The sequence below is a fragment of the Neofelis nebulosa genome, chromosome 1 (assembly GCF_028018385.1).
Source record: "Neofelis nebulosa isolate mNeoNeb1 chromosome 1, mNeoNeb1.pri, whole genome shotgun sequence".
Lineage (NCBI taxonomy): Eukaryota > Metazoa > Chordata > Mammalia > Carnivora > Felidae > Neofelis > Neofelis nebulosa.
In genome coordinates this window covers 135,409,680-135,428,115 of record NC_080782.1, presented here as the reverse complement: position 1 = coordinate 135,428,115, position 18,436 = coordinate 135,409,680, and the positions used below count along the sequence as shown (strand labels likewise).

At 43.8% G+C, this 18,436-nt stretch overlaps 1 protein-coding gene across 2 annotated transcripts in view; it reads left to right on the top strand.

Moving 5' to 3' along the window:
• The window catches only part of MEGF10 (multiple EGF like domains 10), a 187,649-nt gene that overhangs the window by 129,330 nt on the left and 39,883 nt on the right, over nt 1–18,436 (top strand). For both annotated transcript variants that reach the window (XM_058737309.1, XM_058737318.1), the window contains 5 exons: nt 3,307–3,519; nt 9,721–9,895; nt 11,215–11,335; nt 12,176–12,339; nt 15,231–15,333. In XM_058737309.1, the coding sequence (XP_058593292.1) occupies nt 3,307–3,519; nt 9,721–9,895; nt 11,215–11,335; nt 12,176–12,339; nt 15,231–15,333 (776 nt within the window). The remainder of the gene's footprint in view (nt 1–3,306; nt 3,520–9,720; nt 9,896–11,214; nt 11,336–12,175; nt 12,340–15,230; nt 15,334–18,436) is intronic.

Here is an 18,436-nt window from a genome sequence, read left to right as displayed (position 1 = left end):
CCATCGATCCCAGATTTAATGAGGAATGCGATTCTTTCCCACGAAATCATGGTTTGGCCCAATTATTCCAAGCCCTCTAGGGAGGGACGTGCTCAAAAGGACCAGGCAGAAAGGGGCTGCCACCCCTTATATGCTAACTCACTTCCTTTTCCATCCATTTGTAACAAGATGCAATATAATAATCAAAATGGTATTAAAATAAGCCTGTGACCTTCATTGGTTTGGGAATTGGGGTTGTATTTTATTATCTCTACTTAAAGCTTATCCATTTTTTTCCAATCCCAGAGCATTATTCAAAAACAAAAATGAGGGGTGCCTGGATGGCTCAGTTGGTTAAGCGTCTGACTTCGGCTCAGGTCATGATCTCGTGGTTTGTGAGTTTGAGCCCCATGTCGGGCTCTGTGTTTACAGCTCAGAGCCTAGAGCCTGCTTTGGATTCTGTATCTCCCTCTGTCTCTGCTCTGTCTCTCTCTCTGTGTCAAAAAATAAATAAACATTAAAACAAAATTAAAGGGGCACTTGGGCGGCTCAGTCGGTTGAGCAACCGACTTCGGCTCAGGTCATGATCTCACGGTCCGTGAGTTCGAGCCCCGCGTCGGGCTCTGTGCTGACAGCTCAGAGCCTGGAGGGAGGCTGCCCTGGATTCTGTGTCTGTCTCTCTTTCTGACCCTCCCCATTTATCCTCTGTCTCTCTCTGTCTCAAAAATAAATAAACGTTAAAAAATATTTAAAAAAAAAATGAAAGAATGTATAAACTCCAAATTTCTATATTTCTGCTGTGGCCACTATTTAATTGCTATATCTTTATCAGCCTCTCTGCTGTCTCTCCTAAGAACATCTATTACCTCTTTTACTAATTCTTAAGATAGATTTTTTCCCCCATTGTTCTGCCTGGGACCACAAAAACAACATTAAGGGCATGAAATTCCTTGAGAATGATGCTTCTTTTAGATAAAGGGGCCAAAAAGGGAGATAAGTCTGGTTGACAAAGACTTTTAACTCTGCTAACCTGAAAGGTATAAGCTACCTCGTGATTGCTTTTATTTCCAAAGACGGAAAATGTCTACTTCTAGGAAGATACCCTACCACCTTGGTTTAGTAGATGGAAATAGACATAACTGTTATTCACAGGATTCTCTTACAAGTGCAACATTGATGAAAAAGAAAGGAGACTATGAAGTGAGCTTTACATAATGGCTACTTCAGTAAGTAAAATTCAAATGGCTTTTTGCCATTTATAATACAAACTAGTACTATGTTTTATTATAGCTTAGAAAGGTAAATATGGTCCAGGACCAGTTATTATGGATTTTGTTTTCCCAAAGAAAAGGAAGTCTCTGCCAAGATAGGATGAAATATACACACTGTTTCCCTGTCATTTGTCAGTGGACAGACGTTTTTTCCAGGCTTCCGATCTATACTCAGTTCACCCACTTTTAGACCTAAGCTTTTTACTAAGTTAAAATCATGGATCCCAAAGCTTCACATTTTGGTTAGTTTTCAAATCCATATGAGAGAGGAAGCAATGTTATTTCACCTTGTTTATCTTTATCTTTTTGGAACTGAATTGCAGGAAAATCTGGATGAACAGGTTGCATAGTTGTCTTACCATCCTTTAGCCGAGCCATGACGAAGCCAAATTACCGTACTTCAGCATTTCTTTCTCTAAAGTTTACATCTTTAAGGAATAAACTAAGTGACTTGGCTTATTAAAGCTTCTTACAAGTTAAAAATAGAGTACCCTTTAAAAATACTCTGGTCTAAAAATAGGTATACTCCTGGGTAACCTTAAGACACACATCTGATTTTATGCTAAATGATAGTTACTACAGAACTTTGCTAATGATCTGTTGAGCCGTTGATCTGAAGATTTTGCCTCTTGACAAACATACCTAAAGATGGTCTTCAGAGTCAGGTGAAACCAAGTTTACCGGAGGCTCCTTTCCTTTTCTCTGTCTCATGAAATACATGCTAGAGCCAGGCCTGACCAGAAAAGTGTCAAAGGGATCTGGAGATTTATCTTCTACTCTTAAATAGAATCCCAGCCAGTCTTGGTATTGTTACTAAGCACGCCCCATAAAACATAAGCAAACCTTGTGGAAAATGTTTGCTTTTCAGCCCCTTTGCCAGTGCCTTTAGGTATCCTTGAATTCATTATTTTGAACTTGCTGTTGGCATTATACTGGTCTAAAAAAATGCAGTGCTGACCTACCTTTTTGACCGTGGTTCTGGCATGACACGAGAGCCACGTGGGAAGTGTCTGCTGATATCCACAAAGTGTACCCTACTTACGGCCGGCACTTGGCTAGACGAGACCCCATCTCACTCTCCCTTGGCAGGAAGCGCTCCTTCTGTTGTGGGAGGCTCCGTGAAGTCACCTTGCCAGGTCCCAAAGAAACTTGGCTGGCTGGACAACTGGTCATGCATTCTATGGCGTGATGAGAATTTTCTCTTCTCCATCATACTTCCTTGCGGCCACTTACCTTCCCACCTGATCCAACTTACCCAGACCCTGTCCTTCCTTTAGGAGCAGACTCTAATGTTATTTTTTAAAAGATAAAGTCAATTTTGGGGACCGGATATTTTTTCCTTGCTATTGGTCAACGCTTCTTACAGAGGACGATACCCCACTTTGCAAAAAGTTTGTGCTAGGAAACTCCGCGCGTCTCTAAATCTCCTGGCAAGAGTTCCCCAGGTGGAATCAAGGAAACCTGATAGCTATAGCTCTGACTTCCCCGATTCTAAAGAGGACTGTGTTTATTAAATGCATAACTTTCTAAATGAGGGGCAATTATTGTCATTCAGCTTTGAAAAGAGCAGACACATGGCTGAGATTAAATACTGATGCCACCGTGAAAGCCAAGAGAATTAACATTGTTTGAAATATGCCACAAAGTTTTATCGTTAAAATGGGGAAAGCATCTATTTCAATATTTTAATTTCCTAATTTGGGCAATTACTCTTCTCCCGTTTTCGGTATCTCCTCAAGTGATATATCTGTATCTATATCTATATATCTTTAGCAAGCACGAGGTAAAAAACGTTCTTCCTGTGGCAAGTTCATAATTTTATTTTGGTTTCGTTTTTGTTATTCCTTTGAACAGACTCATACTGCTGTTAATACTATCTGTAGCCAGAGTGATTCAGCTTACTGCTTTTATACCTATAATGGGACTATCACGAAAACAATGTATCAAATGCGAAAAGCAGTTTCAGTTTCTACATCACAAAGCCTATCAGAATGGACTGTGTATTTTTACACTGCACTGACTAATCTGTCTTCTGCTCCCGCCTCCTGCTTGACAGGTGCCAGGACGAGTGTCCCGTTGGCACCTACGGAGTTGGCTGTGCGGAGACCTGCCAATGTGTCAATGGAGGGAAATGTTATCACGTGAGCGGTTCGTGTCTCTGCGAAGCAGGCTTTGCTGGCGAGCGTTGCGAGTCGCGTCTGTGTCCAGAAGGGCTGTATGGCATCAAGTGTGACAAGCGGTGTCCCTGCCACCTGGATAACACTCATAGGTGAGGGTTAGCTGCCCCTGGAAGGATGTGTCCTATTACAGTTTGAACTGCAGTGACCACTCTTTGGAAGGAGAGATTGACAGAGGGATGCCCACCCTGAGACCCTTCCTGCCTCTGCATCATTCTGGGGAGGAGCTGCTAAGTGAGTGGAAGAATTCTTTACTTAGTGGGTGACAGTCCAGGCCGGAAGTGCTCAAACTGGTAGAGGCTCTTGGGTGGATATCAAATTCTATTCTCCATCGATGGCCATTGCCAAAAATTAAATTTGCTGAGGTTCGTAGAATGTTTCCCTAAGAGGGGGATTCTGTGACATTCCCTTAGAAGCAAAGATGCAATGAAAGACATGAGTTAAGCCCAGTGTAGTACGTAAAAGTATCCCCAAAATGGTTCTCACTGCAGCATCTTTGACATGACAGCACATCTGTGTAGAAAAGAAGGGTACCGGTGGAAGTTTCGTAAAAGTGTTTCGCATGTGGCTGTCACATGTGAAATATGTTTTCAGAATTGATTACTCTGACATAGGACTCACAGGGGCCTTTTAGCTCAAAACTTTCTCAAAGAATTTAAGAACAGGAAACCATGATCCCACCCACCGTAGTGTTCCTTGCCTACCCCTGAAAACATCTTTCTACCCCATTTCTTCCTCTCCCTCCCCCAAGGACCACATACTTATCACTTAGATTCTGGGTCTCCTTTGCAGACTGCCGGAAAAGCTCAGTCTGACAAAAATGTAGTGCATTATATAGCAGTTCAAATGTTACAAGAATTACTTATTTGAATTCCGCACAGCTGTTACTTCGTTTATGCTCCAGAAAAGTAACTTGTGGCCACGTCAAATCTGAAATGCAGAAAAGGTAAATGTAAATAGAAGTGTGCGGTTGGTCTCTTCTTTAAACCATTGTTAGGAACGAAAAAGCAGACTTTGTACTATAAGCGAGCAAACGAGGGAGAGAGAGAGAGAATATTTGGAATACATTTTAGTGGGACATATCAAAGAAGTGCATTCATAATGTATCTCAAGCAACTTTGCAAGCTGCTTTAATCAACTTTGGTTTTCTTCATTGGAAGACGTTGCCACTCTTTACGTGACAAGGTTAAGTAAACACTTGGTGAGTGAAAATGTGTTTCCTGGAAACACAAGGTTCCTTTGAACCAAGAGGTATAGAATCTTTGTATTGATTGAAAATCTAGCTTGTTCATTTTACCATTTAAATGTGCGTGTGTGTGTGTGTGTGTGTGTGTGTGTGTATGTGTGTGTGTGTGTGTGTGAGAGAGAGAGAGAGAGAGAGAGAGAGAGAGCAAGCAAGCTAGTGGGGGAGAGGGGCAGAGGAAGGGAGGGAGAATCCCAAGCAGGCTCCGTGTGTCAGTGCAGAGCCTGATGTGGGGCTGGATTCCACAACTCTGGGATGATGTCCTGAGCTGAAATCAAGACTCGGGCGCTTAACCGACCAACGGAGCCACCCAGGCATCCCAGCAGTTGATTTTTTGCTTGACTATTTGAGCTGGGCACATCTTGGTGGTCGTTCTGCTTTTCTCCTCGTATTCAGCTGGCAGATCAAGTAGAGGTTGATTGGTCCTAGAATTCCCCCCTCACTTGTCTACCATTTGGCTGGTTGATGGGTGCCTGAACCACATGTCTTCAGCAGCTAGCACCTTAACCTTGGCTTTCTTTCATAATGCCTGGCTTCCAAAAGCAAAAAGAGGTGGAAAAGGCCCCAACGTGCAAACACTTTTCAAACCTTTGGTTATCTCATATTTGCTAACATCCCTCTAGTCAAAACAGGTCTATACCAACTACAGTTTCAACTGATAGGAGGAGTTGGCGAAGAATGTGTGGCGATTGTTATTTTTGCAGTCTATCATAGGGTTGAAACTAATTTAAATCTATTTATAAGTGACATTTCTTTTCTTTTTTTTTTTTTTAATTTTTTTTTTCAACGTGTTTTATTTATTTTTGGGACAGAGAGAGACAGAGCATGAACGGGGGAGGGGCAGAGAGAGAGGGAGACAGAATCGGAAACAGGCTCCAGGCTCCGAGCCATCAGCCCAGAGCCTGACGCGGGGCTCGAACTCACTGACCGCGAGATCGTGACCTGGCTGAAGTCGGACGCTTAACCGACTGCGCCACCCAGGCGCCCCTATAAGTGACATTTCTGTTTTCAGGTATAGCCCTATTATAGAGCCTTAAGACATTCGCTGTGGCCTGGACTTTTCAGCTGAAAACTAGTGTTTATGGTGGAAATGATTTTGAACAGGAAAATAAAATTTGAAATTTATTAAGATTCCCCACGGGATACGTATATTAGGTCTTATTAATAAGGACTTTTAATAGCTGTGGGCAATCAGGATGTGCCTATTTGCAAATGCCACATAATTGTCATTACATTTGAGCATTAAAAACATCTAAGGAAATGAATAAAAGGAAGTTCAAGGACTCATTCTATTTTAGCCAATATTGTATTGGGCCCTTGTAATAATTTGCTGGAAATTGAAAGTTTTACCAGAGCATTTGTATCTAGTTACATATGTGATGAAATGATAGGTATTCCTATACATGTATAATCCTATTTTCATATACACAAAGCAATCTGTTCTTTAGAAAGAAAACGGATAGTAGCGTATTACCCTTCAGCCTCCAGTCTGCCGCACTAACATCAACACGTAAATCTCATTACCAATTAAGCTGCCTGCCTGAGAACCCATCAAATGCCTCCAAAGTGCTTTGGCTTCCTACATCTAATTACAAATTACAGAATACTAATTTTGGTGTCAATCAATCTGAGAACCAGTGTGCTGAACTAATACTCACTAGGGGGCATTGAATATCAATTTCTGTGTCTGCCTGTAGCTTAGTTCAATTCCCTGTCCCCAGATAATCTATTTCATTTAACATTTATGTCTATACCATGAATATGACTTTCTACTTTTCAATGTAAAGTAATAGTTTCTACAAAAAGATGTCCTTTTCTTGTAACAGTATGTTGAAATAACGTCAACGACTTCAACCAATCCATGGCTTGAAATATTTCTTTTCCTTTTCTCAATTGTGAGAACTTTCTGAAGTTTTAATTTAAATTTGTCCCTGCTTTTGCACAATACAGGCTTTTATCGCTCCTGCTGTCCCATTGATCTGTGCTAAATCCTAAATTTTAGCCATTTTTTTTCCATAAGTAGCCCACCTAGCAGGTTGCTACCCAACTTTTTCTTCGATGTAGAAACAAATAAATCTGGGTTCGGTTTTGATTCTGCTCTACCCGTGCTGGGCTTTGAACAAATTACTCTTTCCAGGTCCCTGTTGCCTTATTTACAAAGTGGGTGCATACCCAACACGTAGAGTAGTTTTATTATCTTTAGGTATTAAACGAAATAATGCACATGGATTGTGGAGCATGATGTTAGCTCCTATCCAGGGCTCGGTAAATGCTAGCTGCTGGCCTATGCATTGATTTACAGTGTCATCATAAATGTCACGTAAGTGAGTATTCCCTGAAATTCATGGTGGTTCCCTTTCAGCCACAACGTTGATGTTTTAAAAACTAGTTCTAGGGTGAATCTTGCCTTTCAGTGCAGGTGTGCAGATTATCATTCAGTACTGCTGGATGATTCAGAGATATGGGGGAAGTAGATCCATGTGGGAAAGCAAGAATTCACAGTCAAATCCCACTACCCCTCAGCCAAGCCATTTTCACTCCCTTAATCAGTATTTGCTGTGCACCCACTGTGGGCTGGGGACAGGTAATAAAACATGCTTGATTCTTGCCCTCAGGGAACCCCCAGTCTAGAGGGGAAGGAAGACATGGTTCGAATGGAGTGGGCCAGGCAGAGAAAGGGGAAATGGTACTCTAGTCATATGGAATAAACAGCCCACGTGATGGCTTTACATTGGCAACGCTCAGTGCTTTTTTTTTTTTTTTTTTTTAGTGAGTTTTTAGTGTTTGTTTTTGAAAGAGAGAGAAAGAGAGAGACAGAGAACAAGCAAGGGAGGGGCAGAGAGAGATTTAGGCACAGAATCCGAAGCAGGCTCCAGGCTCCGAGCTGTCAGCACAGAGCCTGACACGGGGCTTGAACCCAGGAACCATGAGATCATGACCTGAGCTCAAGTCAGACATTCAACTGACTGAGCCACCCAGGCACCCTGACACTCAATGCTTTTATCAGTAAAAAGAAATCCATTGCAGTTAAGTGTAGTAATAAAAAGAGAATAATGACTAAAGAAGAGGTTGGGGAAGTAGGCGGTGGCCAGATAACAATGACCTGTGGGCTGTGTTTAGGGTGATCTTATTTCTAGGGTCACAGGGACTGTTTGCATTAGGGACTGTTCTCTTAACGTAATTATGAAGAATTCCCTCTTCACTCTTGAAAATGTCCTGGTTTAGACAATAAATGACACAGTCATTGAAGCCATGTTAGCATAGATTTTATTCTAAGTGTAGTGGGAGTTTTTGAAGAGTTTTAACAAGAAAGATAGGATAGCATCTACTTTTTTGGGTGACAAGGCATGAGTGAATGCTCGTGTTAGAAGGCATAAGGCTGTCCAGATTTTCAAAGCTAGGCGGCCGTAGCATGGTGACACGGAGGAGGGAGAGATGATGGTGGAGGCAGGGTATTGGGTTCTAGCGATGAAGTAGATAAGCGGAATGAGGGAGGGGTTACCAGGAATAACTCTGAGCTTTCTGCTTTAAACAACTGACTGGCTGGTGGTGCCGTTGTTCCGGTGAGGTGATTGAGAGTAAACCCTGGGGAATGAAGAGAGGGAAGAACAGACTCGGTATTTGACATGCTAAGTTTGAGATGACGGTGCCCAATGTTTGCTCAAGGATAAGGAGCAGATAAGTAGATCTGAGTAGGTCTAAGTAAGTAGACTTGACACTCAAACCTTTCTTTTTTAAAAAAAATATTTTTTTAATGTTTATTTATTTTGAGAGAGACAGAGCATGAGCAGGGAAGGGTCAGAGAGAGAGGGAGGCACAGAATCCGAAGCAGGCTCCAGGCTCTGAGCTGTCAGCACAGAGCCCGACGCGGGGCTCAAGCTCAACGAAACGTGAGATCATGACCTGAGCCGAAGTCGGACGCTTAACCAACTGAGCTGCCCAGATGCCCAACTAACCCTTGCCTTTTAAGTCCAGACTTTCTATACCCAAGAACCCGTGTTCAATGTAGAGTGGTCCTTGGGTATTTCTTCATAGCGTGTTCCTTGAGTCATGATTCTGACAGATGCCTAGGCCTTTGCTTGTGGACACTTAGTTGCAGCAGAAGAGCAAAGCATCCTACCCACAGGGGTGCGGTGGAGGCCCTCGCTGGACAGACTGGGACGTCAGGCCGGAGAGGTTGTGTGCTTTCACTAAGGTACCCAGGTGGTGGGAGAGCTGGAGTTACATCTCAGCCTTCCCCTCTCCCAGCAGATCATTCTTTCTAAGAGTGGAAAATCTATGGGTTGTCTTCAGATGAGAGTCACTTACCAAATGTCTGGATGAGACACTGGGTTCTGTTGTTGGCTCTCATTAATGGGAGGGGGTTTATCTCCACCGGGGGGAGGAAGACCGTCTTTAACAAACAGTGTTTCAATTGTGAGTGGAGCCTGTTTGATGGTTGAGATTCTCCTGTGGTGAGAAGCACATGTGTTGTGCATGCCACAGAGCGCCCTATTGTGTCAGCCTCACCAACGCCTGCCTCTCGGCGCAGCTGATGTGTCCATTTGCTCTGGAGTGACAGCTGGCCGCCTGGCCTGTCAAAGCAGCTGCTGCTTCAGGTAGGGACAGCTGCGCCACCACCAGGTACAGGGAAACGAGAGAGGAAACAGGCCGACCAGGTCACTGCTTTGGAGTCCCTCGGCCATCACCCTGCTTCACTGATTTGGTATTGTTCATTGGACGGAGTCATTCTTGAAGCCTTCTCATCTAGTTGACCTCTCGCCGAATTAGCGCTTTCAGTTTATGAAAATCACAGTGAGTTCCAGACAAAAGGATGTGGTTGTGATCGTCTTCCTGTTAGAGCGTGATGCCGATTTCACGCAACATTTCTGCGGTACCAATCGGGTTTCAGCCAATTAATTCAATCATAGCAAGCCTGGGAATGAAATTTAAATTACTGTGCATGGAATCACCCACCCCTGAATTGCTCATGGCTAAGGCGACATTTGCATGGGCCTTGGGTGTCATGTTTACCCGGGAGTGACTTTCTCCTTTCATCCGTGTCTCTCAGCTGTCACCCCATGTCTGGAGAGTGTGCCTGCAAGCCGGGCTGGTCGGGACTCTACTGTAATGAAACATGTTCCCCTGGATTCTTTGGAGAAGCTTGCCAACAGATCTGCAGCTGCCAAAATGGGGCTGACTGTGACAGTGTGACTGGAAAGTGCACCTGTGCCCCGGGATTCAAAGTGAGTGGCTCTGGAGGGAGGAGCCGAGGGGTACAACGTGGAGCATACTGATACCATATACCGTATATGACCTTTTCTGACGTATAAACAAAGGTGCTAAAATCGGTCACATCATTAGCAAGAAAGAGAGTAAAGAGAGAAGTACTGATAAGAAACATAAGTCATTCCCTTAGAATAATGATGGGAGAGCAGGTAAAGCTATAAATGTTGCATTGATATTAATGATTTCCTTAGTATATGTCATGGAATAGGCTGTATTTTAATTATTCCTTACATAATTGCTTGTTTCCTTACACTATTCTTTTACTACGTTAGATAGGCAACAAAGAAATGACTTTTCCAAGTAGGATATATACTATTGTTAATGGCTTTTGTCTTAACCTCCTGCAATTTGAAGGCACAGAATGTATCGAGTTAGTATTTATTGTGTATTTGCATGTGATGTTTAGCACTTTGTAAGTTTTTCAGTGCCTTTGAGAATCTAGACCTTGCACATATATATGCCTGTGTGCCAATAGAGCAGAATTTTGCCTAGTTTCTAGGATTTCTTAGCTACGCATTAGGAATCTTTGTTTTAAAGGAAAATGGCCTTGAGTATTTTCTCCCATTTGAAAGAGGACAATACGTATTAACCAATGAAGACATTGGTGATTATTCTAGAGCATATAATGTGGAGTGAGTAAGTGATAAAGCCTCAGAGTTGAGAGGATCTTTACAGGTTTTCTAACCTATGTCAGTATTCTTTGCTGGAGCCCTGAATTAGCCTTGTGTTAAGTCTCTTCCGTTTTGAGAGGAGATGACCTCCGGTCATCCTTGATAGCCCACTTCTGTGTTTCAGGCTTATTGTCAGATAATAAATTGAATCATGCTGTAGGCGGAGGGTATGTTCTGATGCTTTGCTTCACCCGCTAATCATACTGCACGTTATACAAAGAAGTGTAGGGTGCTATGCCATTTAGTGTATAATTTATATTTATGCGTATTTATTGACTGTAATTTATAGTTTATTGTGCTATATCTGCTCGTCTGAGCCAGGACAAAGGGGTTTGTATTTGCTAGGAAGGGAAGCTAATGAAGGCAGCAGGCTTTTTTCTATTTAATAACAGCCCCTATTTAATAACTGTATCCTAAACAGGCAAGCTGGCATTGCCCTTGAAGCTTTAAAATTGGCATACTGGTGGCATTTAGCAATTTTAAAAAATACAAGTGTTAAAATTAGAGAGGGATTATAATTAGCATTGTCAAGAGGTATTTTTGTTTATTTGTGTTGGCCATATTTCATTCAGTAAAATTGCATTTTCCTATCCGTGCCTGTCTAGGGAATTGACTGCTCTATCCCATGCCTGCTGGGAACCTATGGGATCAACTGTTCCTCTCCCTGTGGTTGTAAAAATGATGCTGTCTGCTCACCTGTGGATGGGTCTTGCACTTGCAAGGCAGGTAAGTGGGTGAATGAGTCTTTTAGCTGATCCTTATCCTGGTACCTCTGAAAGTCACGGGGAAGAAACCTTGACTCGGGTTCTAGCTTCAGCTGTGCCAACATTCAGCCTCTGAACTGAGCCAGCCCCTTGTCCAGGGTGGGCTCTCTTAATTCTCTGGGCCAAGAGAAGGGGTTCACATAATATCTCTGAGGTTGCCGCCAGCTCCAGAAGTCTGGGAGTCTCTGTGCTTTGGGTAAAAGTAAGCAAGTAGACATGTATCCACACCCCTAAATTGACGGGCCCAGAGTCACAACAAGAAATGCAGCCAAGCTCCAATGTTATGCGAGGGCCAAACTGTGTCTAACTGTTGTTGCTGCAACAGCCAGGGTCCTGGATGCTCACTGTTCATTGGTTACCGGCGTTTGCTTTAGTATATGTGCTGCCGAAGCGAGCACACTGGCGTTTGCTTTAAAGATGAGGTTGCTCTTTCAAACGCTAACCTTCCTTTACCCTCCCATGTAAATATTTCGCTTTCTCAACTGGAAAAACACTCAGCATCGTGCATTATGCATCACTGCACTTTAGAGACCCCCCCCCCCCCCCCACTCTGTATCTTCTCCCAGTAGCCCCATGGCACTTCTTGGTGTTGGCATCCCTGACCAATCATACAGCAAAGGTGGATTCTGGGTACCGCGGTCATTGCCGATGGAGGCTGTACATGGCAGGGCCATGGCTCTCTGTGCTGGGGACCCTGCTGTGCGCCTCCAACATGTCTAAAGGGAAACGTGGCTTGCAGAGGCTCATCGACACTGCCTGCTGCTTGTGTTTGCTCCATGCTCTGGCGTTCTTGTCGTGGCAGGCTGGCACGGGGTGGACTGCTCCATCAGCTGTCCCAGCGGTACGTGGGGCTTCAGCTGTAACTTAACCTGCCAGTGCCTCAACGGCGGAGCCTGCAACACCCTGGACGGGACGTGCACGTGTGCACCTGGATGGCGCGGGGAAAAATGTGAACTTCCCTGCCAGGTACGACTGAACCAGCGCCCCAGCTCGGAGGCCTGCGGAGTGTTTGCTCATGGGTGCAGTTTTCCTGATTTCCCATGTGCGAGTGTGAACCCAATGAAACTATTAGAAGAATTGAGGTCTTTGTTTTTTTAAATTTTTTTTTTCAACGTTTTTTATTTATTTTTGGGACAGAGAGAGACAGAGCATGAACGGGGGAGGGGCAGAGAGAGAGGGAGACACAGAATCGGAAACAGGCTCCAGGCTCCGAGCCATCAGCCCAGAGCCTGACGCGGGGCTCGAACTCATGGACCACGAGATCGTGACCTGGCTGAAGTCGGACGCCTAACCGACTGCGCCACCCAGGCGCCCCAAGAATTGAGGTCTTTGAACTCACATGGGCCATACGGTTGGAAAAGGGGCAGACGTGGAAATCAGTTAGGTGCCTCTGCGAGAATCACTCCTTTCTTTTCCTTCATCTCTGCCCTGGTTCCCACCCCCACCCCCACTGCCCTTTCTTGTTTTCTCCATTCTCATCTACCCATTTTTTTGTGGCAGCCAGTCAACAGCATTTGTCAAACACCCAGCATATACTTGTCAACTCCCCCAATATTGTGTTTCCATTATCATGGAAATCCTCCCGCCTCTGGGGTGGAAAGTGGCAGGGGATTGAAAGCGGGTGGTGACCGGCGCGTCACAGAAATGCTCGTCAAGATGGTGAAAGGTTTAGAAACAACCGTCTGCTAACATAAGTGTGTCCAGAGTCACTAACAGCTCCAAAGATTTGCCTTGTTCGATGCTGACTCTGCTCCCTTGACCTACTTTAGAGGTACTCATAGTTAGAAATCCCGCGCTCTGTCTACCGCAGGCAGGCAGAGGCTGCGAACAGGACACACGTTCCGCAGTAACAGGCCGATTTCTCTTTCTTCCTCTGAAGCCCTTGGCCCGTTTCTTTGCCCTCTTTTTCATTACTCTTCCTTCCTCATTTTTTTTTCCTCCTGAGCCATTAAGCATTTTCTCAGTGATGTGTGTTCTCTGCCTCCGGGAGAGATGGCGAGATGATACCATGCCCCACCCCTGAAGTGGGTCCCTCGCACTGGGAGCTGCTTTCCCCCTGGGCTTCCCCCTCATCAAGTACAACCCATTTCCCTACTAGAGAGCATCCCACCCTGGGCTATTCCTTGCCCTCCAACCCCCTAGGACAAAGTAAAGTTAGCTTTGCTGCCTCTCACCCACCAGTGAACAAATTATCGGTGCTCTGAGATGGGCTTGAGAGTACCTTTTGCTCCCAGTCTGATTATAGACAAAGAAAGCAAAGCCCCCGGCATAATCTTGTCCTTTTTTTTTTTTTTAATATCTTAGATGCATTAGAAAATTCAGTGGAACCTGATGGTAGTTTAAGTGGCCCATATGGTGGCAAAGCTAAATGCCGTGGAGCCCTAGCAAACATTAGTGGGGCCTAATTTTTATTTTAGCAAACCCTAGACAACTGATGATGCTTTCAGACACCCACAGCCTGTTTTATGCTGGTTCTCAGGTTCCTCGCCCTTGGTAATGGTGAACCCCCTGAAGGTTTATGGTATCCTTCCTCCGTTTATCGGGATCTGGCCTGAAAGGGCGGGGCTTGTATAGGCAAAGCTGTCCATTTTCCTCCCATGGGCTAACTGATCACGTCCACAAAGAGTTTTGTCTCTGTTGGACCCAAACTGATGCTCTTGTGAAACTGTAAGGCCTGGGAATAGACCAGGGAGGAATATTTGCCAACAAGTACTCCAGCCTTTTATTAGATGGAATCAGAATACATGGGTTGTTTAGACTTCTTCACAGAGAAGAGGACATTAATTAGGAAAAGTAACAGAAGATTTTCACTTCTCCTTACGGTTCTTGGTATCACCTTGGCAGTTTATGGAAATGAACTTAATTCAACTAGCACTATGATTTTCTTTTAATTTTATTTCTTTATTTTTAAATGCTCATTTATTTATTTTGAGGGGCTGTGTGTGCACATACAAGCAGGGGAAGGGCAGAGAGGGAGGCATGGAGAGAGGGAGAGAGTGAATCCCAAGCAGGCTCCATTGAGCTGGCGTAGAACCTGATGGGGGGCTCAAACTCATGAACTGTGAGATCATGACCTCCATGACCAAGAGTCATGACCAAGAGATCATAACCAAGAGTTGGATGCCTAACTGACTAAGCCCCCCAGGAGCCCCAATTTCCTTTTAATTTTAGAGCTTCTTTATGTGAGTCAGTGTCTTCCCTTTCCACTATCAAGTAGCATGCCTTATAGGGAACGCTGAACTACTGTATAAAAATCTCTAGGAGGAAAAGAAAAATTAAAAAAAAATTTTTTAATGTTTTTTTATTTATTTATTTTTTTTATTTTTGAGAGAGAGACAGAACATGAGTGGGAGAGGGGCAGAGAGAGAGGGAGACGTAGAAGCCAAAGCAGGCTCCGGGCTCTGAGCTGTCAGCACAGAGCCTGATGCGGGGCTCGAACCCACGAACCTTGAGATCATGACCTGAGCCAAAGTCAGGCGTTTAACTGACTGAGCCACCCAGGCGCCCCGAAAGAAAATATTTTTATGAGTGGTGGCTTAGGATAAGATAAAAAGATTCTGTTAATTAATTAGCATGTTTACATGTATTTGCATATGTGCCCATCAGCCTAGTGGCATAGTTGGTTTCATCATTCATAGGACCGACCATGATTTTGTTGGACAAAAACTACAGTTTGAGTGACTTTAAAACACTGCCTCCTCCATTTGGGGGGCTGAGAAGACACGGGAAGAGGTGATTATAATGCATGTTGCTGAGAGGTGTTTGGGAAAGGAGATCCTGGATCTGAAGTCGCTGAGTAAGGTCCCTGTCGTCTCTCCCTATGGATTTCCATGGCCTCATTGCTGTCTCCCATGCAGGACGGCACGTATGGGCTGAACTGTGCGGAGCGCTGTGACTGTAGCCATGCGGATGGCTGCCACTCCACCACGGGCCACTGCCGCTGCCTCCCTGGATGGTCAGGTGAGCCGAGGACTGCTACTTGAATCGGGAAACATGCCAGTTACACCTGGTGCTCTCCCTTGCTACTTTCCAGAAATGCACACGGGTCAGCTTTTCAGAGAAGGAAAAAGGGTAAAGTCTCCAGTCAACTGCCACAGTTTTACCCAAGAAGACCAAATTAATCTGTAATCTGAGAATGATTTCTTTTTGTTTTGTTTTGTTTTATTTTTGAGAGAGAAAGAGAGATAGAGTGTGAGCCTGGGAGGGGCAGAGAGAGAGGGAGACACAGAATCTGAAGAAGGCTCCAGGCTCTGTGCTGAAAGCAGAGAGCCTGACACGGGGCTCAAACTCCCAAACCACGAGATCATGACCTAAGCTGAACTCGGCCACTTAACCGATTGAGCCACCCAGGCACCCCAAATGACTTCTTGTTGAAACATACAGGGGCAATTCTCTTGAACCTCAATTGAAGATCCAACTGTTAGATTCAGGGCAGCAAGAGGGGAAAATGTTTTTGCTATGAAGGGTGTATCAAGGCTTCTGTGGTATTTTTGAACTTTGAGGAAAGAACGATCGGAATAAACCACAAGAATATAACTAAGTTCACCTTGGTGAGGCAAGAATGTTAAGTATTAATATTAATATGGTTAACATGCAAGTATTAAAATATTCATTGCTAGACACGAAAGCTTTAAAACTTCCTTTTTCTTATAATAATTCTTAAGTCATAAATTTCCTAATACGATTGAGTGTCAGTGTTGGGACTAAAAGGCGGAAGTTTCTCCTTATTAATATGGCTTCATGGATCCAGACAGGAAGTTTACCAAACTAACAGTGGACTTGGAAAAAGAACGACGTTTTTGCTCGTGATCAACAGACTCGGTAGAGGGAACTAAATGCCCAAGCAAAGAGAGATCTTGCTTTTCTGTTTCTTACATCAAGTCAAGCCTATTTTTAAAAACAAAAATGAGGGGGGCCTGGGTGGGTTGGTCGGTTAAGCGTCCGACTTCGGCTCAGATCATGATCTCATGGTTCGTGAGTTTGAGCCCCGTGTCGGGCTCTGTGCTGACAGCTCAGAGCCTGGAGCCTGTTTAGGATTCTGTGTCTCCCTCTCTCTGCCCCTCCCCTGTTCATGCTCTGTCTCTCTCTGTCTCAAAAATAAATAAACGTTAAAAAAATTTTAAAAAAACACAAAAATGAAAACAAAATCCTAAAGGATGAGCAGAATTTTAAAAGCTTATTTAGAGGGGCGCCTGGGTGGCTCAGTCGGTTAAGCGGCCGACTTCGGCTCAGGTCACGATCTCGCGGTCTGTGAGTTCGAGCCCCGCGTCGGGCTCTGTGCTGACAGCTCGGAGCCTGGAGCCTGTTTCCGATTCTGTGTCTCCCTCTCTCTGACTCTCCCCCGTTCATGCTCTGTCTCTCTCTGTCTCAAAAATAAATAAACGTTAAAAAAAATTAAAAAAAAAAGCTTATTTAGAAAAATTACAAATGGGAGTGCACTAAGAAAATTATTGAACATTGGGATGAATGAACTGGGTGTATTTGTGAACATTTCTTCTGAAAGTAAAATAAAATGTTGATTGCTAATGTGCCATTTGAGAGTGAAGTGCTGGGAAACTAGGGACCAGAGGTAGTTAGATGAACCAAAACTCTCTTTTCAGAATTCTCATTCGAAGTCATCTGTGTGTGTGTGTGTGTGTGTGTGTGTGTGTGTGTATGTTTGTATATGTTGTGTTTGTATCTAAATATATTTGTATCTATATTTAGAGAGGGAGACTTGTAGGGCAGAACTGTCTCCATATTGGTGATTCTTCAGTACCTTCCTACATGGTTTCTTAACTTGTCCTCTAAAAGAGAAATTGGTAGTAACAAGCCAGTGCCCCCTTTAGTGATGGTTCATATTTTGAGAACGTAGACCTTTCAGAGGAGGGTCTTATGCATCCATACCAGAGATGTGACATTTAGGAAATTATGGAGTCAGGATGGTCTTACCTTTTAGCAAAAATGCATAAAAGGAAGAGCAAAGAAATAATAAGTAATGTTTTTTGAATGCTTACTGCAGGCTCGCAGCAGCTCTGTGAGGTAGAAAATATTTTTCTGTCTTCTTTACAGACAAAGAAACTGAGGCACCGAGAAGTTGAGTGGCTTGATCAAGGCTGCAGGGTCAGTAAACGTGAGAGACAGGATTTGCACCATTGCTTTTCCACTGCATCTCCAGCTCTCTTAATTACTGTACCCTCTGCCATGCACACATTTCTTCCAGAAAGTGCTGGGGAAGGGGCAGTTAGGTGGAGATTAATTGAGCATGGATGAGGACTTCTGAGAATTATATGACAGGACCTGGTGATAAGTGCTGATAAGCAGCAACCTCTTCGTGTGTGTGTGTGTGTGTGTGTGTGTGTGTTTACAGGTGTATATATATGTATATGGAGAGAGAGAGAGAGAGAGAGAGAGAGAGAGGCAGAGACAGATATACCATAGAATTCACCTATTTAAATTGTATAATTCATTGGCTTTTCATATGTTCAAAGAATTGTACGACCATCATGACTATCATTTTTAGAAGATTTTCATCAATTCATAAAGAAACCCCATTAATACTCACTAAAAGTCATTTTCCATTTACCCCCAACTCACCACTAGGCAACCTTATCTCCCTTCTCCATACCCTAGGCAACAACTAATCTACTTTCTGTCTCCATAGATTTGCCTCTTCCGATATTGTATGGATTCATGGAATATGTGGTCTTTGGTGATTAGCTTTCTTCTCTTGGCTTGTTTTCAAGGTTCATTCGTTTTGGAGCATATATCATTCTTTCATTCCTTTTGGGTGCTGGCTAATATTCCATGGTATGGGCAGACCACATTTTATTTGCACATACATCTGTGATGGACATTTGGGTTGTTTCCACTTTCTGGCTATTTTGGATAATGCTGTTATGAACATAGTACAAGTTTTTGTCTGGATGTGTGTATAGTTGGTATGTATTCAGGGGTGGAATTGCTGGGTTGTGTGATAACTCTAAGTTTAACTTTTTGAGGAATTGCTACACTGTTTTTCAAAGCAGCTGCTCTGTTTTACATTCCCACCAGTTATGTGAGGTTCCTGTATACTCACCAAAAC